At 41.2% G+C, this 27,198-nt stretch overlaps 1 protein-coding gene across 2 annotated transcripts in view; it reads left to right on the top strand.

The window, feature by feature from the left end:
• CCDC170 (coiled-coil domain containing 170) overlaps window positions 1–27,198 on the top strand; it is a 93,496-nt gene that overhangs the window by 3,352 nt on the left and 62,946 nt on the right. For both annotated transcript variants that reach the window (XM_045080176.1, XM_045080177.1), the window contains exon 2: window positions 17,541–17,655. In XM_045080176.1, the coding sequence (XP_044936111.1) occupies window positions 17,623–17,655 (33 nt within the window). In that variant the 5' untranslated portion in view covers window positions 17,541–17,622. The remainder of the gene's footprint in view (window positions 1–17,540; window positions 17,656–27,198) is intronic.

The raw sequence follows: 27,198 nt of genomic DNA, 5'->3' as shown, positions 1-27,198 counted from the left end.
CAGTAAATAGCACTGTTGGGGCTTTGAGCAAGTCTCTTGCCTCTCTGTGAAACAGGTGAACTAACTGTCTGATGGGGTTGTTGTGAGAAGAAAATATAAATAGCAACTCTGTTTATCAACTGTATCATCTGTAGGTCATCAGGGCATTGGCCCTGGAGATGGTCATGATAATGATGAAAGAAGGAAAGTCAGTTTTCCCTTTATTTCCCCACTATTTCCATTTTTTAAAAAATTATGAAAAAATACGTGTAACATAAACTTGACCACCTTACCCATATTACGTGCATGGTACAGTGGAGTAATTACCTTTCTATTATTTTGCAACCATTGCCACTGTCCATGTCTAGAACTGTTTTCTTTTTTATTTTTAGAGCCCTTTTTATCCCGCATAACTGGGACTCTGTACCCACTAACCCATAATTCCCCATTCCTTTCTCTCCTTTGGCAATGGAAACCACCATTCTATTTTCTGTTTCTGAATTTGACTACACTAGGTACCTCATGTAAGGGGAATCATACAGTGTGATTTTGTGACTGCTTTATTTACTTAGTATAATGTCCCCAAAACTCATCCATCTTTTAGCATGGCAGAATTTCATTTCTGTTTAAGGCCGAATAATATTCCATTATATGTGTATATCCTGTTTTGTTTATCCATTCATCTGTGCATAGACACTTGGCTTGTTTCCACCTTTTGGTTCTAGTGAATTCGCTTTGATTGTGGCTGCACAAATAGCTCACGACCTTACTTTCAATTCTGTTGGGATTGCTGGATGATAATGGCAATTCCATTTTTAATTTTTTGAGGTGCTACCATCCTGGGTTCCATAGTAGCTAGACCATTTTTCATTGCCATCAGCAATGCCCAAATGTTGCAATTTCTGTACATCCTTGTCCACACTTATATTTTTCTTTCCTGCTTCCCTCCTTTTATCTTTTTTTTTTTCATAGCAGCCATCCTAATGGGTATGAGGTGGTATCCATTTATACTTTTTAAAAATAGTTTTTTTAAAAAAAGATAGTCATTTATTTGGGAAAGAGAGAAGATATGAGAAGGGGGAGGTGCAGAGAAAGAGCGAGGAGCATGTGGGGTTCAGTCCCAGAACCCTGAGATCGTGACCTGAGCCTAAGGCAGATGCTTAATCGACTGAACTACCCAGGCGCCCTTCCATTTCTACTTTTTGAAGAATCATTTCTTCCCTCTTCTGGTTTCCTCTTTTGTTCCCCCACCTCCTAATCAAACTCAAGTTTAAGAAAAGATATGACTCGGGACACCTGGGTGGCTCAGTTGGTTAAGCAGCTGCCTTTGGCTCAGGTCATGATCCCAGCGTCCTGGGATCGAGTCCCACAGCAGGCTCCTTGCTTAGCAGGGAGCCTGCTTCTCCCTCTGCCTCTGCCTGCCTCTCTGTCTGCCTGTGCTCACTCTCTCCCCCTCTCTCTCTCTGATAAATAAATAAAATCTTAAAAAAAAAGGAAAAAAAAAAGGAAAGATATGACTCTAGTCACACATCTTTATATGAATTTAAGTTAGAAGCCTCCTTATTCTAGGTATAAAGAAAAAAGCCCAAAGCTCCCAAAAAAAGCCAAGAAAGAGAAAAAGAAACAGAAAAAGTAGTGAAAAAAACAAAACCCAAACTGACGGTGGAAATATAAATCTAAATATAGCAGGGAAAATAAATGTAAATATAAATATAGCAGGCATTACCATAAAGGAGAATGGACGAAATGCTCAGTTAACTGACAAAATTGTCGGATTGATTTTTTTTTTTGATCTAGGTATATGGTATTTATGAAAGACATATAAACAAAAGTATATGGAGAAGTTGAAAGCAAAGTGTACAAAAAGGTTCATCAGGCATGGGGCTTCTAGGTGGCACTGTTGGTTGAACATCTGACTCTTGGTTTTGGGTCAGGTCCTGGTCTCAGTGTCGTGAGATCGAGTCCCACATGGGCTCTGGGCTTAGCACGGAGTCTGCTTATGTTTCTCTCCCTCTGCCCCCACCCTCTGCTGCCAACTGTCTTTCTTTCTAAAATAAATAAATAAATTTTTAAAAAATATTCATCAGGCAAGAAATAAGCAAAAGAAAGCTGATTAGATATAATACTTTTAAGGCAAAAATGCATTACCGGAGGTAAAGAGAGTCACAATACAAATTATTTCGCTATCTAATAATAATAAAAATTTTCATTCACAGGAAGGTGTAAGGATTCTAAATGTATATGCAATAACATGGCATCAATACTTGGTGTTCAAATATGCAAGATAAAAATTGACAGGAACAAAAATCTTTAAGGACATATAGATGAACCCAAATTAGACTAGTACTTCTTCAGCATACCTCTCTTACTATCTGAATAGCAACCAGGCAAAAATTTGGTAAGAGAGCTACTAAAAAAACTGAAGACACAGACTTGGTAAAGTCACTGTGAAGAAGAATTAAAGTGTATAAGATATTTGGGATTTGGCTGTGGAAGTTAACAGGATGCCTTTTTCTCTTTGTCCAAGGGAAAAAGATGCCTTTAGACTAGGAATTAATTAATTGGACAAAAATCCTAGAAAATGTACTCCATTGGTAGGGGTTGAACTAGATCAGTAATTACATGTTTTTCTCTTGTAAATAAATAAGGACTTTCTGTTATCAAAAGCAAATGATGACAGTGTGATCAAAAAACATTAAACACACCCAGCTAGAAGAATTGTCTATAAAATAGCTGACAGTACTCAAAAGTGTCAAGGTCACTAAGGAGACACAACACTAAATGCGATGTGGGGACCTAGACTGGTTTCTGGACCACAAAGAGAACATTAGTGGAAAGACTGGTAGCTTAGTGAATAGTATTTTACCAATGTTAGTTTCCTGGTTTTAATAAATGTACCTTGCTTATCCTAGTTATTAATGTTGGGGAATCTGGGTAAAGGATATACAGATATAGCCACTTTTCTCTAAGTCTAAAATGATTTCAAAAACTTTTTTTGTTTTTTAAAGTTTTATTTATTTATTTGACACAGAGAGAGATCACAAGTATGCAAAGAGGCAGGCAGAGAGAGAGAGGAGGAAGCAGGCTCCCTGCCAAGCAGAGAGCCCAATGCGGGGCTCGATCCCAGGACCCTGAGATCATGACCTGAGCCGAAGGCAGGCAGGCGCTCCCAGGCACTCCTAAGTCTAAAATGATTTCAGAATTAAGTGTTTGAAAAAAAAATAAATGATAACCAGTTGATTCATTTGTGTATCTCACTTTGTTGATTTTAACTCCCAACACTTGGTTTCTCCTGGTACCTAATCATTCTTTGACCCCCTGGCTTTAGAACGCAGCCTGAGAGAAAGCATTTTAAGGACCAGTAGGAAAGCTTTTTGGACACCAAGCAGGGCACGTTTTTGTTTGCATATTTTAAAATGAGCATGTGTTTAGTTAATGTCAGCAAATACAGTGTGTGGTGTATTTGAAACAGTAATGAGTGCTTCTTGCTTTGTACTTGAATTAAGTTGACTCATAATAAAGTCTTCTTCTATGTTCAAGGACAAACTTAACTGGAAAAAGGGAGTAATGCTCGCTGTACTAGGAATTATTTATGCTATGTACTTTACCCAAAGTGTGCTTTTTCAACCCTCTTTGTTTTGCTTCCAGTTTTTTTTCCCTTTAGAAATTGGTGCTTTGGTGGCTTAGATCTAAGGCAGAGAACTTCCAAGGCGTTGCAGAAGTGGGACCAAGAGCACCATATTTTTCTTACTGACACTAGTGTAGCTATTGATCGTGACTTTTCTCTTGACATGTATAGAGAGTGCTTGAATAAAATGTCTTAAATATTGGTTACAAGGCCAAATATATACCTTATATTCCCGAGCAACTGAAATAACTTCCTTTTCTTTGAATTTATCCTGTGATTTCCTTCTTGAATCTTTCCTGTTAAACTTCGTACAGAAATTAATTTCTCAGCATGGTCAGACCATTATAGCTTAACCTCACTATTCGTGCACATATTTATATTTGAGTATAATTGTCACATTTCCCTAAGTCTCTCCTACTTCAGGGTAAAAGAAGTGGAATAGGAAGAGGAAGTCTTGATGCTGACATCCTGTGAACATTTGGAGTGATCGAAAGTGAGGAGTTGGGAGGAAACCCCAGTCAGAAGTATTCTGCTTAGTGAGCCACACGTCGTGCTCGTCACCTATTTTGGCAATCTTGCATTGCATCCTAGGCTTTCTGTTAGGAACTGAAGATACAGAAATTCTTTCCTTTTTTTTTTTTTTTTTTTTTAAGATTTTATTTATTTGGGAGAGCGAGCGAGAGAGAGCAGGAATGGGGAGGAGGGGGAAGCAGGCTCCCCACTGAGCAGGGAGCCCAAGGTGGGGTTTGGTCCCAGGACCCCGCGATCATGATCCTGGGCTCATGGCCTGACTTAAAGTCAGACACTTAACTGACTGAGCCACCCAGGTGTCCCAAACAGGCGCTGTTTTAGATAAGGTCTTGCTCTCAGAAAAGTTGTATTCTTTTGGGGGAAATAGATAACAAAAAAGTGAATAGGTAAGCAAGGTAATTTAGGGTAAAAAAGAGAGTGGGAAATGCTTTAACGAGAAGCTAAAGCAGGGTATCAAGATCGAGGGGGGCTGGGCTGAGGGTGAGGTCTACTTTGGATAGGGCGGGTAGAGAGGGCGTCCTAAGGAGAGGTTTGTGCTGAGTTGTGAATGATCCCAAGAAGGAATGTTCTCAGTCATCACAGGGGCAGCTAGTGGCCCTTAGGCAGGAATGAGAGCAATGTGCCTAGAAAGGGCCCAGCTCATAGACCGTCCCTCAGCTGGGGTATGTCCAGTCCAGCATTCCCTCATAGACGGAGCTGAATCCTTTCTGGGGCATCCATGGTCATGCTCTGCGAGAGCTGTTGGGTTCTCAGTGCACCACGTTAGGAGCCGTGTGTCTGTTCATCTCGTCACTGATGTTAGGAAAGTCCGAGAGAGGCTGAGGACCCTTTGCTCGACAGGTGCTCGACAACACATGTGAGGCAGGTACAGGGGCTCCTGGGAACAATCCCGAGGTAATCGGTGAGTGCTATGATGTCATTGTCAAAGTCCTTAAATTTGACTGTTTTATGCAAAGGGATGAACATGCTCTTTGGAGATACGTACTGAAGTTTTGAGGGGTGAGGGGCCATGATGTCGGCCAATTACCCATGGTTCAGCAGTCATATTTGTAATCAGCGCATGGAGAAAGGCATCAGTCAGATGTGGCAAAATGTTCTCACGGCTGGCGAATCCAAGGGAAGCGTATACTTGGGTTAATTGGGTTATTCTTGCAACTTTTCTGTCACCTTGAAATGAAACTTAAGAAACATGTGCCTGCTATGAATGGAGTGACAAAGTAGAAGGTACTCTTCCTAACTGCTGAGCTAAAGGGTGAATAGTAACACATCCCAGTTTAAGAAAGGGTGGCAGAAAGCATGCCTGGAGTAAAGACATGGTGTCAGGTAAGGATCTTGCAGGAAATACAAGAACAATTATATGGGCGTTATGGTAGACCAGGGGTGAGGATGGAGCTGGGCAAATTTGGCTTCTGGCGGGGAGATGATGTTGGCTTTGAAGCCCCAGCTGGACATGCGGTGATGTTCAGTAGACGGTTGAAAATGGGCGTCTCTAGCTAGAGGTGCAGGTTTGGGGGCCATCAGACGCTGGGAATGGCTGAAATCTCAACAGGGCAGGAAGTTGGCCAGAGAAGGTGTCTCCAGTGACAGAGGGCTGAGGACAGAACCCCAAAAAATAACAAGTTAAGAAGTGGTGAAGGAGGAGGAGCTTCAAGAGGGACTGAGAGAGGGGAGGGCCAGGTAAGTCAGAGGAGGGAGCCATGCAGAGAGCAGAGGAAGAGGTGTGAGGAGAATGCAAGGAGAGTGTGCTTTGTGTGGCATGTGCCAAAGGGAGGTCAAGTCAGGTGAGGAGCAAAAGTGTTCCCTGGAAACGTTCTTACACTGTTGGTGGGAATGCAAACTGGAGCAGCCGCTCTGGAAAACAGTATGGAGGTTCCTCAGAAAGTTAAAAATGGAACTACCCTACGACCCAGCAACTGTACTACCAGGTATTTATCCAAAGGATACAAACATGGTGATTTGAAGGGGCACGTGCACCCCAATGTTTATAGCAGCAATGTCCACAATAGTCACACTATGGAGAGAGCCCAGATGTCCACCAGCAGATAAATGGATAAAGAAGAGGTGGTGTGTATACACGATGGGATATTACGCAGCCGTCCGAAAGAGCGCTATCTCGCCATTTGCAATGATGCAGATGGACCTAGAGGGTATTGTGCTGAGTGAAATAAGGTCAGTCCCAGAAAGACAATATCGTATGATGTCACTTCTATGCAGAGAAACAAAACATGAACATAAGGGAAGGGAAAAACAAGATGAAAGTAGGGAGAAAAATCCCAAGAGATGCTGAGCTCTAGGAATCAAACTGAGGGTTGCTGCAGGGGTGGTGGGTGGGGGGTGGGGTAACTGGGTGACGGACATTGAGGAGGACACTTGATGCCGTGAGCACTGGGTATTACATGGAACTGATGAATCACTAAATTCTACCTCTGAAACTAATTAATAAAAGGTGTTCCCCAGATATGGTGTTCAGGGCAGTCTTCTCCCAGGAAGTGAATTTTAAGCTGAGCTTTGGAAGGTAAGAGTTAGCGAGGCAAAGGATCAGGGTGATTGTGTTGGATACATTTTCTCCACACCAAAAGCATGGGTGGAGGAGCAGGAAGCCAAATCCACTCAGGCATCTGCAGAAGGCCAGCGTCGCCGGAGTGTGGTTGGAGAGCACAGTGAGGTGAGAAGTCATGGGCGCAGAAGCTGGTGAAGTAGGCAAGGGTCAGATCATACAGGACGTTACAGGAGTTTGGACTGTGCCCTAAGGGCGAGGGATGCCCCTGGAGAATGTTAAGTCTTGGGATATATCGACTAGTTCTGCATTTAAAAAAGATCCCTTTCGGGGTACGGCATAAAGCATGTGACTCTTGATCTCAGGGTCCCGAGTTTGAGCTCCATGTTAGGCTAGAGCTTACTTTAAAATATATATATATATTTTCCTTTGGTCGGGGGGAGGGTGAAGGTTGGGATAAGTCTGAAGTTGGGGAGACACTCTGGAGGCTATTGTGGTAGTCTAGGTGACCTGGTAGGCACGATGGACATGGAAAGGGAACAGTGACTTAGGTGTGAGAATCAAGATGGAGGCATTGGAACTGGAAGGAGAGAGAGACAATGTAAAGTATGGGCTTCTGGTTCAAGGAACGGGGTGGGTGTTTGTTGTCATTCGCTGAAATGGAGAACGAACAGGTTGGAAAGTAGCATGAGTTCAGGGTTCAGTGTTGGACATGTTGGGTGGGAGGTGTTTTGGCTGTCTGGGTGATACCTGCTGGCCAGTTAGATGTAGATCCTGAGCCCAACAGAGAGGCTTCAGGTTGGGATCATCATATATTTGGGGCTCCTGAGTACATAGGTGGTTCTTGAAAGTCATAAAGGAAGGCCAGAGAAATGAGGGGTTTTTTTTTGTTTGTTTCTTTTCTCTCTCTCTCTCTCTTTTTTTTGCTTTTTTTTTTTTTTAAGACATCCATTGAAATAAGAGTTTTTCCATGGAGAGTGTGAAGAAGAATTTTTAAAACATTGACTTTGACCATGTGATGGTTGAGGGGAAGCAGATGAGAACACAGAAAAGATCCGAAGGGAATGAATTCTTCCTGTGAAGGGCATCTATTAAGAAAATTGTTTACTCATCATTTTATTCATTTATTGACCAAATATTTGTTGGCCTCAGAAGAATATTAACCTTGGAATGAAGAGACTTGGATATCATTGACTGAAATGAGCTGAATTCATCTTTCCAGGTCTGGTCTCTTTATGTTGTCAGGTTCATTTGCACCTCAAGTTTTCCAAGAAATATTAATAAACTAATCAAAATTTCCAAAATATTTTATACCAGAAACATATATAAAATAGTGAGAACATATGACATTAAGTCAGCCCCGCTGTTTTATAAAGCTGAGAATTTATGACCATCCCTGAACCTTTCCAGGCCTCAGTGTCCTCTTTGGAGCATTAGTACTTGATCTGGGCTTTTCACTCGAGAGTAGACCAAGCTTGTGTGCTTACGTCTGCTGCTTCTCTGAGCCGCATTCAAAGAGAGGAAAAGTAAAAAACGGCATCATTTCCCAACAGTGCTGGGTATAAGACCAGATTTTTTTTAATCATTCTGGAAAATACAAAGACAGTGGAGTCATCAGGTAAATCAACGGCAGAAGAGAAGAGAGCAGTATACGTAGAACTGTTCTTCCCAGAGCTTTCTGGAAGCTTCCACCCTTGGCATCAGCAGATGTGGATCTGGATTATTAGAAAGTAGGAAGAAATCAGGTAGACATCACTGATGACTGCGAAATGTGAATCAACTGCTTCCATGTCCAGTACCCCACAACCACTTCCACTTTGGATTCCCCTGTTCCCACCTTGGGCAATTCAACGTGCAGTCTATCGTGCATTGATGTATGTTTGTGTCCTTCCCAAATTCACACGGCAAAGTTTTCACCCCCAGTGTGCTGGCCATCAGGAGGTAACTGGGTTTAGATGAGGTCATGAGGCTGGTCCCTTGTGATGGGATGGGTGTCCTTCTAAGAAGAGGAAGAGACTGGACATCTCTATATTCTTTGAGGACACAGTGAGAAGATGGCCATCAGCAAGCTGGGAAGAGAGTTCTCCCCAGGAGCCAAATCACCTGGCACCTTGATCTTGGATTTCCGAGCCTCCCCAGACTGTGGGGAACAAACATCTGTCTTTGAGGCCACCCAGTTTGTGTGTGTGTGTGTGTGTTTTTTTTTTTTCCCAACCGCCCACCTGATATAGTCAGTGTTCTAAAGTTAGCCTACCCACCCCTATTCTCACAACTTGCCCCCAGCCCTCCCCACTTCCGGCCACGACCTTCCGGACAAATGTGAAGTGTTATGATGGTACACAATGGGCGGTGTCTTCAAAGCAGAGCCTTTCTTCATGTGGTGGTTTCTCGCAACACTCATTCTCGAAGCTGAAGTACATTAACCTGTGCCTTAAAGATGTGACTTCTCTGGAGAAATGTGTTCTGCCCCTATAATTTGTAGAACCTGAGCAATATCAACTTAACCTGTTTCTATTAATTTCTGGCTGCCATATTTGGATTTTTTAAAATTTAACTTTTTTTTGGGGGGGGGGTTACTGAGCAGTTAATAGTTAACTTCCTCTGGTGAGTGCCTGGAGTACAGAGAGTTCACAGGGAGTGAGTATAGAGCATGTAACCGAGGCTGGCAAAAATGAAACTTTTTTCAACAACTGAGCTTAACTCAGGAGACACTGTTTCCTCCCTTTAGACGAAAAAGACCATCTTGTCAATTCAGGGGAACTTATTCCAGTGTTTACCTCACTCCCTCTCTCCCTTAGGTGAACCAAGTTTCTGTGGGTGGGGATGGGTGTGGTTTTGAGCCTCTTGGGACCCGGTGGTGGGGGGCAAGGGGGGGTAGGCCCATTTGGGCTGGAGACTGTCCTCTGCAGCCCTGGCTCCGACTTCCCTTGGGGACTTGGACGTGGGTCTCTGCTGACATCCTCGGCTTTGCTCTGGCCTCTCAAGACCCAGCCGTGCAGCAGGTCGCTTATTCCTATCCCAAGTCCCTTTACACCTGTGGCCTGATCTATGTCCCCCTTTTTGGTTTTCTTGGGGAGATGGGGAACCAGGGTAGGGTGTCGCTTCCCTGCTTGAGAAGTGAGTACAGAAGGCAGAGCCACCTGTGGGCCCCATGGGCACGTCCCTCAATCCCTGCTCTCGGTCCACTCCCAGGAGCTACTCTGCTGCCTGTAGGGCTCTCCAGTGGGCGTCCGTCTGCGGGGGCGCCATCCTGGGAAGCCAGGAAGGTAGCTGGGGTTTTTATTATCCTTCCCACTCATCTCAGGTGTTAGTTCCCAAGAGGGCCAGCAACACCTAAGTGCCGGTCAGGTCTCCTCCTTCTGGGGACTGGAGCCACGCATCCCCTTTCAAGTGGGAAAAAGATTCTCCAGCATGGACTGTTCTCTAGTCTACAAGTTATTTATTTATTTATTTATTTATTTATTTAAAGATTTTATTTATTCATTTGGCAGACAGAGATCACAAGTAGCCAGAGAGGCAGGCAGAGAGAGAGAGAGAGAGGGAAGGGAAGCAGGCTCCCTGCTGAGAGCCTGATGCAGGGGCGGGGGGGGGGGGGGGGGGGGGGGGGTGGGGGGGGGGGGGGGGGGATATACTGGATCCCAGGGCCCTGGGACCTGAGCTGAAGGCAGAGGCTTTAACCCACTGAGCCACCAGGCGCCCCTCTAGTCTACAATTTTTGTTTTTTTTTAAAGATTTTATTTATTTATCAGAGAGAGAGAGGGGGAGAGAGCGAGCACAGGCAGACAGAATGACAGGCAGAGGCAGAGGGAGAAGCAGGCTCCCTGTTGAGCAAGGAGCCCCATGTGGGACTCGATCCCAGGACGCTGGGATCATGACCTGAGCCGAAGGCAGCTGCTTAACCAACTGAGCCACCCAGGCGTCCCTCTAGTCTACAATTTAAAGGAATAAATTTTCCGCAGTAAATCCTCAAGGCTTTTTTTTTTTTTAATTTATTTTTTAATTTGACAGGAAGATAACAAGTAGGCAGAGAGGCAGGCAGAGAGAGGGAAGGAAGTTGGCTCCCCGCTGAGCAGAGAGCCCAATGCAGGGCTTGATCCCAGGACCCTGAGATTGTGACCTGAGCCGAAGGCAGAGGCTTTAACCCACTGAGCCACCCAGGCGCCCCTTCATATTCATTTTTTAGTATTTAACTGAAACCCAGTCACTGGGGACATGGTGGTGAACAGAACAGGCATTTCCTACCTCGTGTGGATCTCATGGTCTCACTGGGAAAGAGATATGAAATAAAAAACCATATAAATAGTAGTTATAATATGAAGGATACAGACGGGGTGCCATGAAATCAAATAACACAAGAACTCATTTAGATTGAGGCTCGGGAAGACCAATATAAGGAGGGAGAGCAGGCCATCAGGTGCTGGGGTAGAGGGAGCCAGACTAAGAGAGATTAGGAAAAGAGGGGAGGGGCAGGGAGGGGGGAGTCAGAAGTCTACAGCTGTAAGATTTGATCAGATTTTTTTCCTTTTTGAAACTAAATTTCCTTGTTATAGATAGTAGTAACAGCTTCAAACAGTTGGTCTTGGAATTAAAAAAAAAAACCATAGTATTTAAATCATGCTTAACACAGACCTAACATGATAAGTATTTATTATCTGGTGGCTGTAAATAATGATACTAGTACCTTCATGGAGTTTACATTCTGGTGAGGTGACGATATCCACTGTAGGAATGGGAATAAGTGAAGAGGAGCCACAGAGAGAAGTGCCACATTTATGCTACTTTAATGACTTATTACAGTCGTATCTGAAGGAAAAGGCAAGACAAACCACCTTAATGTACTAACAAGTGCATTTAAGTGACATGTAACAGTGAGGTTACAGAGTAAAGATGCTGAAGTTACAGAGTTGACTGATGGCGTTTCCCATCTGTAAAACCTTGTGCCTCTAGTCTAAAACCTTGAGACCAAGATTGGCTGTTGCTCAGGCCCTAACAAGCTTCTAAAGGCAGGACGCGTTAGAGAAATAATTGCAAATTTATTAGCTTTGGACCTTCATCCTAACAAGGATTAAGATTTATAGTTTTAGTTCCTTCAAGGGAAGCATTTTACAAATGTGTTATACTTTTATCCTTACCTCACAAGATGTGGCTGAACAGTTCATGGTCTTTCCTTCCCAGGGTGTTTTGGTCAACTGTCTCCTGCCCTCTCTGGTTTCTTCTAAAGCTCCAATCTCTATTCTAGGTTGATCTCTAGCAAGGGCTAATTTAAAAATATGAGGTGTATTATTCTCTATTTTTACAAGAGGTGAGGGAAATCCCATCTGTATTTCTTTTTCTTTTTTAGTTGTCTTTTTTTTTTTTTTTTAAGATTTTATTTACTTACTTGTCAGAGAGAGAGAGTGAGAGAGAGAGAGAGTGTACGCAAGCAGGGGAATTAGCAGGCAGAGGGAGAAACAAGTTCCAGACTGAGCAAGGAATCTGATGTAGGACTCGATCTCACGATTCTGGGATCATGACCTGAGCCAAAGGCAGATGCTTAATTGGCAGCCATCCAGGTGTCCCTCGCCTGTACTTCTTAATAGGGGCCATGGTTTAGGGCTAGTTAGGTGTTTTTATAAATAAGTAAATAAATTCAAGTAGGTATTTTTATGTTTTTTTATTTTTATTTTTATGCTGACCTTAGAGATGTGAACAAAAGGGAAGAAGCATTTTCATTCTGTTGTTCATCTACTCCTCCATCCATCTATTTAACAAAACATTTAAAAAATACTGAGTGGGTCTCCATTCAACAGACATTTATGGAGGTGCTTGTCATATCCTAGGAAAGGTACCTGGCACTAGGGATACAAATATAATTAATTTGTAGGTTTTGCCTTCCAACCCACAACCTTGTACCCAAATCATTCATTCAATTACTAATACTCAACATGTGTTTCATGAGTGCCAACTCTGTGCCCAGAGTTGTTGCAGACACGGGGGATGCAGTGCTGGGGAACAGACATGGGGTCTGCCCTGGTGGAGCTTTTATTCAGGGGGTGGACCTAAGAGCAAGTGCAGCAGGTAAGGGCTGTGCTCTCCAAAGTGGGTTGATGGCTACAGGAGGTGCAGAAAATTATTTATGAGAGATTCAGTAAGAAAATATTTCAATTTTTATTTATAGTAATCTCATCTTTATTTGTATTTTTGTGTATATTTGGTAATGTGCCTAATCTGCATAGTAGTACTTGTTAGCCATTTATACATAAGTAAATATTGAATTAATTCCATAAATTCATACTGATAGATTGTATAAACAAAAACATTTGCAGACCCCAGGATGAAAGCATGGATTTAGAGTTAGATAGACTTAGGAGTTTGAAGTCCGTTTCGGTCACTCACTATGTGTGTGTCCTTGGGCAAGTTGGGGCTCCACACCCTTTGTAAGGACTGTTCTAAGGGCTGACTGCAGTAATGTTAGTGAAGTGCTTATATTGTGCCTGTTTATATCAAGACCTCAAAAAAATGATGGCTAATATTACTATTGTTATTATTCATATCATAAATATTAAAATGCAGGCATCTTCAAAGTGATATAGAAAATTTTGAGAAGGGACTGGTTAAGCTGTGATCCCAATGCCATGAGAATGTTGTAATAAATTATTGCTGGGAATTAGGTTGGTACTACTTTTTATAGACTGTGTACCAAAATCTTTAAAATTTTTATTTACGTTAACCCAGTTGTTTCCCTCCCAGAAATTTATCCTAAGGAAACAATCAGAATTCTAATAAATCTATAATAGTGACAGATAGGAAAAAATAACTAAATGTCCAAATATAGGAGAATAGGTTAAACTGCAAATTTATGAGGAATATTATACAGCTTTTAATATTTTATTTTATTTTTAAGGTTTTTTATTTGTTTATGTGACAGAGAAACAGAGAATACAAGTAGGCAGAGGCAGGCAGAGAGGGAGGGAGAAGCAGGCTCCCCGCTGACCAGAGAGCCCAGTGTGGGGCTCGATCCCAGGACCCTGAGGCCGTGATCTGAGTCAAGGGCAGGGGCTTAACCCACTGAGCCACCCAGGCACCCCAGGTTTTAATATTTTAAAGAATGTTTGGGGAAACATTAATATCTACTGAAGAAGATAAGGTATAAAATTAGAGTTATAGCATGATCGCAATGATTTTTTTTTTTAAGCACGTAATTAAAAAAAACCCCACACAATTTAATTAAATGGTATTGGGAAAACTAGACAGCTAGCTATATGCAAAAGAATGAAACTGGGGCACCTGGGTGGCTCAGTGGGTTAAGCCTCTGCCTTTGGCTCAGGTCATAATCTCAGGGTCCTGGGATCGAGTCCCGCATTGGGCTCTCTGCTCAGCGGAGAGCCTGCTTCCTCCTCTCTCTCTCTCTGCCTGCCTCTCTGCCTACTTGTGATTTCTCTCTGTGTGTGTCAAATAAATAAATAAAAATATTAAAACAAAATGAAACTGGACCACATTCTTACAGTATACACAAAAATAAACTCCAAATGGATAAAATACCTAAATATGAGGCTAGAACCCATGAAGCTCCTGAAAGAAAATGTAGGTAGTAATCTCTTGGACATTGGCTTCAGCTACATATTTATGGACATGTCTCTGCAGGCAAGAGAACCAAATGCTAGAATCAACTAGTGGGACTACACCATATTAAGCTCCTGCACAGTGAAGGAAACTAACAAAACAAAAAAGCAAGCTACTGAGTGGGAGAAGATATTTGCAAATGATATATTTGATGAAAGGTTAGTATCTAAAATATATGAAGAACTTACGCAATTCAACACCCAAAAACCAAATAATCTAATTTAAAAATGGGCAGAAAACACAATAAACATTTCTCCAAAGAAGGCATACAGATGTCCAACAAACACATGAAAAGGTCCTCAGCCTCATCATCAGGGGAAATGCAAATCAAAACTATAATAAGATCACATCATACCTGTCAGAACAGCTAAAACAAAAAATACAAGAAACAACAAGTGCTGGCAAGGATGTGGAGAAAAGGAAATTCTCTTGCACTGTTGGCAGGAATGTAAATTGGCACAGCCACTGTGGAAGACAGTATGGAGGTTCCTCCAAAAATTAAAAATAGAACTACCCTATGATCCAGTGATAGTAGTAATGGGTATTTACCCAAAGAATACCAGCACACTAATTCAAAAGGATGTATGTGCGCCATGTCTATAGCAGCATTATCTACAGTAGCCAAATTATAGAAGCAGCCCAAGTGTCCATCGACGGATGAATGGATAACGAAGATGTGGTGTACATAGATACAGTGGAATATTATTCAGTCACAAAGAAGACTGAAATCTTGCCATTTGCAACAACACAGATGGAACTAGAGAGTATTATGCTACGTGAAGTACATCAGTCAGAGACGTATGATCTCACTCATATGTGGAATTCAAGAAACAGAACAAAGGAAAAAAAAAACAAACCAAAACCAAAACCCTACTCTTAACTATAGAGAAAAACTGGCAGTTACCGGAGGGGAGGTGGGTGGGGTGATGGGTGAAATAGGTGACGGGGGTTAAGAGGATGCTCACATGATGGGCACGGAGTAATGCACAGAAATGTTGAGTCGCTGTATTGTAGGCCTGAAACTAATAGAACACTGTATGTTAACCCCACTGGGAAAAAATAAAAATCTTTCTAATTCAGAATCTCTATTGAAAAAAATACAGTATTCCAAAATACCCTTAGTCCTGGTGCTCTGTTAAAAGAAATTGAGTCTTGTTTTCATTGGGTGGGGAGGAGCGGAGTTAGAAAAACTGAGATGCCAAAACTTCGGGAGGTTTGCTTCAAGTACTAATCCTGATATAACTCTAATAGATATGTGTGTGTGTGTGTGTGTGTGTTCTAAAAACCCTACATATATATAACATAATTATATATAATGCATATATGTATATATAAAATATGTGTACATACAAAATATGTGTGTGTGTATGTGTGTGTATGATGTATATATAATCCTAACTAATATTCACTGAGTTGGGAATGATTTCCATTCACTGTTTTATTCATTTCAATTAATTAATATATTTATTTATATATATTATTTGTTTATAAATAAAATATATTTATTTGTATATTTATTTATTTATCATTTATTTGAGAAAGAGATGGAGAGCATGAGTGACGGGGAGGGGCAGAGGGAGAGGGAGGAGCAGACTCCCGGCTCCCAGGATGCTGGTATCAGGACCCCAGCCAGATGCTTAACCAGTTGAGCCACCCAGGGGCCCTTCTGTTCACTCTTGACAATTCATCACAAGTGGGTGGGGACTGTTCTTACCCCCTTACCTGCAAATGAGGCAATTAAGGCCTGAAAAGCAAATTCTATTTGCAAATAACAAACAACTGGAAGTAGGTCTGGAAGCAATGATTGCTCTTCTGTAGTGTACAATTTAAAACATATGTTTAGGTAGGTTTAATGAATGGACGTGGGTAATGGCCCTGCCAGTGTAGGAGGCACTTAGTGTGTAGCCCAGAGGTGCAATTCTAACTCCACGCGAATGTTCATGGTTTGTGGTGTCTATTAATACAGGAATTGGTCAAGTGTAGTCTATTTGTAAGATGGGAATCGAAAAAGAAAAGAATCAAACTGAATCTACTTAGGGCTATAATATGAATAGATGTTAAAAACATACTGTTTTTAAAATAAATGAGAGCAAAACTGGCATACTATTTATGGTTAAGAATATATGTTAAAATAATATATCTTCTACAGGTATAAGTAAAAATGAAAAATATTTTTAAAGATTTATTTATTTGAGAGAGAGAGAGTGGGGGATCAGGAGGGGCCGAGGGAGAGGGAGAAGCAGACTCCCTGCTGAGCACGGAGCTCAAGGCAGGGCTCTATCCCATGACCCTGGGATCATGTCCTGAGCCAAAATCAAGAGTCAGATGCTTAACTGACTGAGCCACCCAGGAACCCCCTCCCCCCCAAATTTTTTTAATGGTCTGAAGGATACTCACCAAACTTACCTAGTAATTACCTCTGGGATGGAGGCAGAGGATCAAGATTAGAGATCACGGAGAAAGGAAATTATAACTCCATTTTTGATATTCCAGTCGTTTAAAGAACAGTGACGCTAATTTTAATATTAAGATTAATTTCTTCATTAAGTCAAAGGCCACTGAAAGTGTACTTAAAGAGTCCGGTTTATTAGGTTCTCAATTTTCACATCCTAATTTTCAGACTTAAGAAACCGAATATTATGTTTGTGCACTCCTTCCTGGCTGCAGAGGCAACAGGAAACCCCAAACCTGAACCTCAGTGTGCGGAAAGAAGGGAGAGGCCGAAAGCAGCATCACTGAGTTCCCAGCAGTCCTTGGAATGCATTTGTTATGCAAGTACAACCTTCTGACTACATTTGGGACAGGAAGTTCATCACAAAAACAAGTGGAATATAAATAATCTTATAGCCAGAGTAGTAAGTGTCTTCAAGGATTAACATGAGAATTCAGTGATTTCTGATGTTTTCATTAACTGTAAAAAAGATCTCCAACCAACAAAGGACAAGCGGGAGGGAGAAAGTGACCTACATAGCTTGTGTGTTGCGCTAGAGCCCTGCCTTCTCTTCCAGGGTGGCTGGCCCTTAGCTCAGCCCAAAGAAAACTCCATAAAAATGCCACGGCAAGAAGGAAGCCCTGATGTCCAGCTTACACACTCCTGAGAGCAACAAAGTCTCAAGAGAGGCCTGCTTTATTTAAAAAAAAAGAAAATGACAGCAGGGAAATGTTAGCCATGTATAATCCTTCCAGCTTTCTCTTTAGAAAGAAATCCCATCCTGTGTCACCTTCCAGCAAGAATCCTTGCAAAGAGACAAACCAAGCCACAGTCAAGTTGTTAGAATTAATTTTTCTCTCTTTTGTGTCCAGGATAGATTGGATTAACGGCAGATTTCCAACCTTAAACCTCAGTGCCTAGCAACTCTAGTGGCTTATTAAGAAGAGCATAAGGATGTCCGCGGCACGCTCTGTAGGACAGATGAATGTGAGTAGACTCCTATTTTGGAAGCCCTTCCTTCTGAAACATAGAGTCCTTAATCTCCTTTATGGCAGGAGCTCGTCCTGCGTCCTCGCCAGCACCGGCAGCACGTCCTCAGTGCAGGCAGGACAAGGGCACCGCAGGAGGCAGTTGGGCAAGGTGGAAGGAGACATCAGAGCCAAGGAAGAAAGGCACCGGGTGGACAGTGTTTGTGCCTTCCTAGCAGTCCTGTCCCTCTTCTCCTGTTTGTGATTTCAAAGTCTTCCTAACTCATTTTCCTCTAATTTTCTGCAGAACCTCACCAATCAAAACCCCATTGACCACAGTGCTGTCTTTGAGCTATTCTCCATAGCAACTGAGGCTTCTCCTTCACAGCACTTAACACAATAACAAGTAATAAATTACATGCATAATTAAGTATTTAATGTCTCCTTCCCGCAGAAGACTGCGATGTTCGCTAAGTCGTCCCTAGCACTACTCAGGACCTTACTGAAAATGCTCAGTGATTATTTGTAGAGTAGGTGAATGAAGGAGGGATGGATGACCGTTCTTCTTACCAATACTCCAGTCCTCACATCTGATTCACCCTACCATCTCATCCCGTTCTCATCTGCCAAATTCTGTACCGAATTCCACCAAACCCTGTAGGATTGTTGGCGTCTGCTGAGCCCCCTGGCCCAGCAGTGGGCTGAGTTAGGAAGCCCATAGGCCTGTCCCTCTCCAGTAGCATTCACAAACCAAAGTTGCCTTCCTTTCGACTCTATGGGTGTTCTGAAACATACTCCCCAGTAACCGAAGAGCTTCTACACTATGGCAAGATTTTAAACCAAAAGCAAGTCACCACCTTGCTAGGTTTCCCATAATCTTTGCAGGTTACCAGGGGTCCAGATTTCAAAGAAAATAATTTCTAACCTCCCTCCCAAGTTTCAGATTTATTTCTTATCCAGTGTCAAAAAGAGAAAAGGAAGTACATGGCCAATAAAGAAATATTAAAAGAGGGAGAGCTTGGGAGGATGGGAAAGGGTATCACGCATGTGCTCGTGGGGCTGTGTGCTGGTGCGAGGTAGCATTTTCCTTGGACTTGGCCCTTCCAAACAGACCCTCCGGGATCACATAATCCACTAGGGCCACAAGGTAACGCAAACAAGTTGCTCGCCAACACACCTGTTCACTACAGGAAACCATGACAAATTTCAAGACCCACGAAACAATGCCATGGCAAGTCCTTGTTCAGTAAAAGCTCTTTTAGAGCAGGATCAAAGCAAATGGAGTCCGAGCCGACCTCTCTCTGAGTTTCTGGCCTTTTAAGGATCATTTTGAAGTGGAGCATATAGAATGCGTGAATGCACACTCTTCAGCCAATCCTCTGAATGCCATCTGACACCATGAACTTGGTTCATATCAGAAACCTATTTCTGAACCTCTTGTCTGGGTATGAAGATTGCATTCCTCATCAGCTGGATCCAGCTTCCCGCGGAGGCCAGTGAAGTATGTCCCGTCGCCTGTGGGTAGAGGGATCATCTGTCTAACTCCAACTTCCCAGGCCTCCAACTGTCATATATTCTAAACTGATGTAATAATTGTAAAGCGTTTCAACATGAGGCTTGAAAATGGACTTGCCAAAGCTTCATCCAAAAATCAGTGTAGGCTGATGCAATCGCCTCCTGGCTGGTTTCCCTTCATCACATCTCCTTTGTACTGATCTAACCTCTTCAGCTCCACAGAGTAGACGTGATGACACGCAGACCCGACCAGATTCCTCCCCTAGCGGGCGAACACTGTCCTCTGTAGACAGGGTGGGTAATAGACAGACTCCTTAGGTCAGCCGAATCACATTACCCCTGTCTAATCTCTAGCCAAACCTTCAGTCACATGGAAAGTTAGTTTGTTCAAGCTTGCCTTGTATCTTGAACGGTTTCTTGCCTATGGTGCCTGCTCCGTTCCTTCCCAGGCCCCTCCTCTAGCTGACTGGTGCTGGACTTCGCTTTTCTGCTGAGCTTTCGTGGGACATCCAGGCAGAAATGTTTATTCCTATTACCACTCCCGTCTTCATCCGTCTTGTTGTATCTATTCTGGTTAATAATGATCTGTGCAATCAATTAAAAAAAAGTCACCCACATTATTACCAATCAGAAAGGTTACTGATACCGTTTCCTACATTTCTTTATGGTGCTGTTCCTATAGTACTCTTCTGTGCTTTTAAAAAAACTTACTATTGGAAGTGTAGTTGACATACAGTGTTAGAATAATTTCAAGAGCGTTACACAGTTATTAGACAATTCTGTATGGTACTCATTGCTTATCACGGTAAATATAGTCACCATCTTATCACATGCGAATTATTACAATATTATTGACTATATTTCCGATGCTGTACTTTTCATCTCCATGACTTATTTATTTTATAACTGGAAATTTGTACTTCTTAATCCCTTTTACCTATATCATCTATCCCTCCACCAACCTTCCTTCTGGCAACCATCAGTTCTCTGTATTTAAGAGATGTTCTGTTTTTGGTTGTTTTCTTATTGGTTTTGTTGTTTGGATTCCACATGTAAGTGAAATCATGTGGGTTCTATCTCTGTCTGACTTATTTCACTGAGCATTATGTTGTCACAAATGACAAAAATCTTACTGTTTTTTATGGCTGAGTAATATTGCTTTATACACACGCACACGCACCGCCCCCCCCCCAATGTCATCTTCATACATTCATCTGTGGATGGAAATTTGGGTTGCTTCCATATCTTAGCTACTGTAAATAATGCTAGTATAAACATAGGGGTGTGTATATCTTCCCCAATTAGTGTTTTCCTTTTCTTTGCAAATATTGGACCACCCTTGCATCCAAGGAATAAATCCCTACTTGATTGTAGTGAATGATTTTTTAAAATGTTGGATTTGGTTTGCTAATATTTTGGTGAGGATTTTGCATTTTTGGTGATCAGAGATGTTGGCCTGTATTTCTTGTTCTCTCTTAATCTCTTTTTAGTATTTTTATCTAGTTTTGGTATTAGGGTAATGCTGGCCTCAGAGAATAAATATGGAAGTTTTCCTTCCTCTTCTATTTTTTGGAATAGTTTGAGAAGAACAGGTATTAGTTCTTCTTTAAATGTTTTGTAGAATTCATCTGTGAAGCCGTCTAATTCTGGACTTCTGTTTGTTGGGAGTTTTTAAATTATTGATGCAATTTCATTGCTGGTTAGTTGGTTTGTTCAAATTTCTTATTTGTTTCTGATTCAATTTGGGAGGTTATATTTTTTAAAGAATTTATCTATTACAGAAGATGTGGTACACACACACACACACACACTGGAATATTATGCAACCATCAAAATGAAATTTTAACATTTGCAACGATGTGGATGATCTAGAGGGTATTATGTTAGGTGATATAAATCAATCAGAGAAAGACAGTTATCATATGATCTCACTGATACGTGGAATTTGAGAAACAAGACAGAGCTTCATAGGGGAAGAGAGGAAAAAATGAAACAAGATGAAACCAGAGAGGGAGACACACCCTAAGAGACTTTTAATCTCAGGAAACAAACAGAGGGCTGTTGGAGTGGAGGGGTTGGGGGGATGGGGTGGCAGGGTAATGGACATTGGGGGGGGGTATGTGTTGTGGTAAGCACTGTGTATTGCGTAAGACTGATGAATCACAGACCTGTACCCCTGAAACAAATATATTATATGTTAATAGTGAAAAAAGTCTGCGCTTAAAAAAAATAAAATAAATTTATCCATTTCCTCTAGGTTATCCAATTTATTGGCACATTGTTTTTCATGATATTCTCTTATAATCCTTTGTATTTCTGTGGTGTTAGTTGTTATTTCTTCTCTTTCATTTCTGATTTTGTTTATTTGAGTCCTCTTTTCTTTTTTTAATGAGTCTGCCTAAAGTTTTATCAATTTTGTTAGTCTTTTCAAAGAACTAGCTCCCAGTTTCATTGATCTATTCTATTTTTTTTAAGTTTCTATTTCATTTATTTCTGATCTAATCTTACTATTTTCTTCCTTCTACTGGTTTTGTTTGTTCTTTTTCTAGCTCCATTAGATGTAAGGTTAGATTGTTCATTTGAGATTTTTTTCTTGTTTGCTTCTTAAGGTAGGCCTGTATTGCTATAAATTACCTTCCTAGAACAGATTTTACTGCATTCTAAAGGTTTTGGGCTGTTGTGTTTTCATTTTCATTGGTCTTGATGTATTCTTGTATTTCCTCTCTGATTTCTTGGTTGGCCCATTCACTGTTTGTTAGCATGTTATTTAACATCCACGTATTTGTGTTCTTTCCATGTTTTTTTCTTGTGGTTGATTTCTAGTTTCATAGCATTGTGACCAGAAAAGGTGCATGGCATGACTTCAGTCTTTTTGAATTTGTTGACACTTGTTTTGTGGTCTAATGTATGACCATATGAAGAATGTTCCATGTGTACTTGAAAAGAGTATGTATTCTGCAGTTTTAGGATAGAATGTTCTGAATGTATCTACTAGATCCATCTGGTCCAATGGGTCATTCGAAACCTCTGTTTCTTTATTGATTTTCTGTTTGAATGATCTGTCCATTGATGGAAGGGGGTTGTTAAATTCCCCTACTATTATTACATTACTGTAGATTTCTTCTGTTATATTTGCTGTTAGTTATTTTATGTATTTGGGAGCTCCAATGTTGGATGCATAAATATTTACAATTGATACATCTTTCTATTGGATTGTTCTCCTTATGATTATATAGTGTCTTTCCTTATCTCTTGTTACAGTCTTTGTTTTAAAGTCTATTTTGTCCAGTGTAATTCCTGCAACCCTGCCTTTCTCTTTGCTTCCATTTGCATGATAAACACTTTTCCATGCCTTCACTTTCTTTTTTTTTTTTTTTTAAAGATTATTTATTTATTTATTTGACAGAGAGAGACCACAAGTAGGCAGAGAGGCAGGCAGAGAGAGAGGAGGAAGCAGGCTCCCTGCTGAGCAGAGAGCCCGATGCGGGACTCGATCCCAGGACCCCGAGACCACGACCTGAGCCGAAGGCAGCGGCTCAACCCACTGAGCCACCCAGGTGCCCCCGTCCCTTCACTTTCAATCTACATGTGCCTTTAGGTCCTAAATGGGTCCCTTGTAGGCAGAATATAGATGGGTCTCCTTTTTAAAATCCATTTCATCACCTTGTTTCTTTTAATTGGGGTGTTCAGTCCATTTACTTTCATTTGTAATTATTTGGCAAATATGTACTTTTTGTCATTTTGTTATTTGTTTTATTGTTTTATAGTTCTTTGTTCCTTTCTTCTCTTGCTTTCCTCTCCCAAAGTTTGCTGGCTTTTTTTAGTGAAGTCGTTGGATTCCTATCTCTTTATTTTTTGCATATCTATTACTGGTCTTTGATATATGGTTGTCATTAGGTTTATATATGATATGCATATAGCAGTTAAGTTGATGATTGCTTAAGTCTGAATCCATTCTTCACTCGTATCCCCTCATTTTAGTACTGGAGGTCATACTTTACATTTTTAATTTTGTGAATGTCTTGACTGATTTTTATAGATATGCTTATTTTTTTAAAAAGATTTTATTTATTTATTTGACAGAGGCCACAAGTAGGCAGAAAGGTAGGCAGAGAGAGGAAGAGGAGCAGGCTCCCTGCCAAGCAGAGACCCCAATGTGGGGCTCGATCCCAGGACACTGGGATCATGACCTGAGCTGATGGCAGAGGATTTAACCCACAGAGCCACCCAGATGCCCCTAGATATGCTTATTTTTACTGCATTTGTATTTCCTACTTTTCTTACTCCTACTTATGATCTTTTCTTCCCACTCAAGAGTCCCCTTTAACATTTCTAGATCACGAACTCCTTTAACTTTTGTTTGTCTGGGAAACACTATCTCTCCTTCTATTCTGAATGATAGCTGGATGGACTATTCTTGGCTGCAGGTTTTTGTCTTTCAGAACTTTGAATATATCATGTCCCTTTTGTGAGGCATGCAAAGTTTCTGCTGAAAAATCAGCTAATAGCTTTATGGGGTTTCCCTTATATGTTTTCTTTTCTCTGCTTTTAAAATTCTCTCTTATCACTACACTTTGCCATTTTAATTATTGTGTGTCTTGGTGTGGCCCTCTTTTAGTTAATTTTGTTGGGGGTTCTCCATGCCTCCTAGATCTGGATTTCTGATTTCTTCCCTAGATTTTGGACATTTTCAACTATTATTTCTCAAATAAATTTTTTGCCCCCTTTTCTCTTTCTTCTCCTTGTTAAAGTCCTATAATGTGAATGTTATTACACTTGATGGCATCACTGATTTCTGTTTCCATTTATTATTAAATGAAAACTAAGTCTGTTTTCATTTATTATTATTTTGTCTCTTTCCTGTTCAGCTTGATTGCTTTTCATTACTCTGTCCTCTGGGTCACTGATTCATTCTTCTACTTCCTCTAGTCTACTATTTATTCCATCTATTTATTTTTAAATTTAGATATTGAGTTCTCCATCTCTGATTGGTTCTTTTTTAATGTGTTTTTTTTTTTAATCTCTTTGTTAAGGGTCTCTCTGAGGTCCTCCAGTTTTTCCTCAAGTCCAGTGACCATCTTAATGACCATTACTTTAAATTCTCTATCAGGCATATCACTTACCTCTGTTTCGTTTAGGTCCTTTGCTGTGATTTTTGTCCTGTTCTTTCATTCGGAACATATTCCTTTGTCTCCTCATTTTGTCTTACTCTTTGTGTCTGTTTCTCTGTGTTAGAAAAGTCAGCTGTGTCTTCTGCTAGTGAAAATAGCCGCCTTATAAAAAAGATGTCCTGTAATGCCCTGTGCTTCAGTGTTCCCTGTTCACCAGCACCTGGCACTTCAGGGGTGTCTCCGGTGTGTGTCTATGCACACTGATGTTGTGGCTGAGCCCCATTTGCCATTAGGCAGATCATCTTCAATGGCACCTTTTGCCTGTTACGGACAGTATTTTGTTCCTGTGGAAAAGTTCTGTGGAAAAGCTGGTCTATTATTTTCATATTAGAAAATAATGGGTCTCCTTTTTAATGGGACAGTCTAAGGCCACCTTGGGCTTAAGTTGAGTCAGACCAGGTGTTTAGCAGAGATGGAGTAGCACTGAACCTCAGGAGAGTGTGGGGGGTGGGGTGCGCAGTGCCAGCAAGGTCTGCATCACTGGGAGGTGACCTGCAGCGGAATTGGATCTGTAAAAGAGTGCGGTGGCTGGATGTGTGGTATTAGCAAGGCATACACTGGCCTGGCTCCACAGGAAAACATGTGGGCAGGGCACACTGTTAGCAGGTTATGTAGTGAATGTTGGCTCACGGTTGATTCCCTCAGGTGTTTATGTGTTTATGGTGAGGAGGAGTGGAGGGAAATGAAGCTGCCAGCTCTTGTGTTCCCGGAGAAATCTCTGAATGATCCCTGCCCCCCTAACCCGTGCTCTGAGATTAGTAAACAGATCTTTGTTCCATATACCCCAGGTGTTTTTCAAAATCTGCTTCGATGCTATGACTCCGTGGGGTTATTTGTTGCACTGTCTCTTTAAGTGCAGGGACTCAGTTTCCTCTTGTGTTCCTTGCTCTCCTGCAAGCCTGCTATTTTTACAGTTCCAAGTTTTAAGCCCCACTTATGGCAAGAAATCATAGAATTTGGTCCCTCTAATTTTCAAAGCCAAATGTTATGAGGATTCATCTTTTTTGTGCAGGCTCCCTCTTGTGAGAATCTGTTTCTCTCCCCTCTCTATATCTGTGGAGTTCCCCCTGCCTTCTGGGGACAGTTCTGCAGGTCTGTTTCCTCCTGACTTTGTCTCTGCCCTTTCTACCTTCTATGAGGCCTCTTCTCTACATTTAACTGTGGAGAATCTGGCCAGTCCCTGTGTCATTTTTTGGGTCATTTACACTGATATGGCTGTTACCTAGTTGTATCTAAGGGATGAGGTCAGCTTAGGGTCCTCCTACTCTTTCATCCTCCATAGAAGGGTTTTTAAATGAATAAGAGTGACATCTAAGAGCCAAGAAATTGGAAAATAATATGAAAATAATAGATCAGCTTTTCCACAGAACTTGTATCGTAATGTCTCTTCTAAAACTTTTCCCACAACTGCCAGGATTTCTTTCCTGGGTTCCGCACACATCACACTACACCCTGCAGGCACTAGTGATCCCCAGAGACCAAATCCACATATACAAAGAAACGAAAGCAGGAGGACCAGGAAAGTCCCTCAAATTAGGGATAAGAACAGATGCGTGGTCAAAAATGGACTAGAGCACTGATTATGTTGGAGAAATACAATTTGCAAGACTTAATTTGTGCTGTAAACTAGGGAAGAAACTGTATTTTCTGGGAAGAAGTTGGAGAGTAGGGAAGAAGGTCTGAGAAGGGATTGCTGACTGGGACAGCCCTAGAAGCTTGAAGAAGGTGGGGGGGGGGGAAGAGAGAGACAGACAAACAGACACTGAAACTACAGGAAACACTCCATACTGAGAGACCCTTGGTCACACACTTGTGCACTGCAGTGTGGAACAATGCTGGAACAAAGAGAAGATTGCTTATAGCATAGGGAGATAGGAATGGATTAGGAGATTTTGTGTGTCACAGGCAGACAGTGATTTTCTTCTCATTTTTTTGTCCAGGGGGGTAATAAGACAACTATCTATCATAGTAGCAAGACTGGCCCAAGACATTGTCCCTAGGTCAGGTAATTGGGCACATTGTGTACTAAATTATGAATAAATTTATGTCTCCTCGATGCCATTGAGCTTTGAAACCATTCTCTATTCTGAGAAGACTATGAGCCACCCTGTGAGTCAATTTCTGTCATTATCATAATAATATCAGTAGCAGAATCAAATAATATGTAGTTGGCTTTCTAAAATTAATATAAAATTGCTTCATAGCCTAGCTGATAGATACCTAATAACTTAGATTATCCTCCGATGAGGACAAATGGATAAGTTTTTAATCTTGCCGATTTTGAATAGGGTAAAATTAGTTTTTTTGAGAAGTGAAGATTATTTAATACTTGTAGAAAAAGTTGAGGAATTTTCAAAAAAGTTTGCTAACTACACAAAGGCTTCCCTAAGAGAAAAACTCCCCTGAAATGTCTGCTGTCACGTGTTTTGAGTGTTCTTTGCTGTCTGGGGTTGCTGCTTTTTGCTCGTGTTCCTCATAAAGACAGTTTATTGTGGGTTTGTGATTTTTGTCTATCCTTGTCTTTGTTCTTTTTTGTGTGTGTGAATTAAAGGGGAGACATTTATTCTGATTAAGAAAGTAATACATGGTCATTGTTAAGGATTTGGAAAATATAGAAATATAGAAGAAAGATGAAAATAAAATCTAGTTCTATAGCTAAAAGATAACTACAGTTAACATTTTCTTTCCAATATTTTCCTTTTCTTTAAATTATATTTAATTATACAAATAATGCATCTTTCTTGAAAAAACAGAACCATTGCCTTCTCCCTACACCCAGCTCCAATTCTAGTGTCACCCCCAGAGGTAAGTACTGTTATTGAGGTGATGTGTATGCTCTCAGACCTTTTTTTTTCTCTCTACATATGTTTATGGAA

The sequence above is a fragment of the Mustela putorius genome, unplaced genomic scaffold (genome assembly GCF_011764305.1).
Source record: "Mustela putorius furo isolate JIRA1106 unplaced genomic scaffold, ASM1176430v1.1 tig00000450_pilon_pilon_pilon, whole genome shotgun sequence".
Taxonomy (NCBI): Eukaryota; Metazoa; Chordata; class Mammalia; order Carnivora; family Mustelidae; genus Mustela; species Mustela putorius.
The sequence above is the reverse complement of the archived record's forward strand: the minus strand, read 5'-3'. Positions and strand labels throughout refer to the sequence as shown.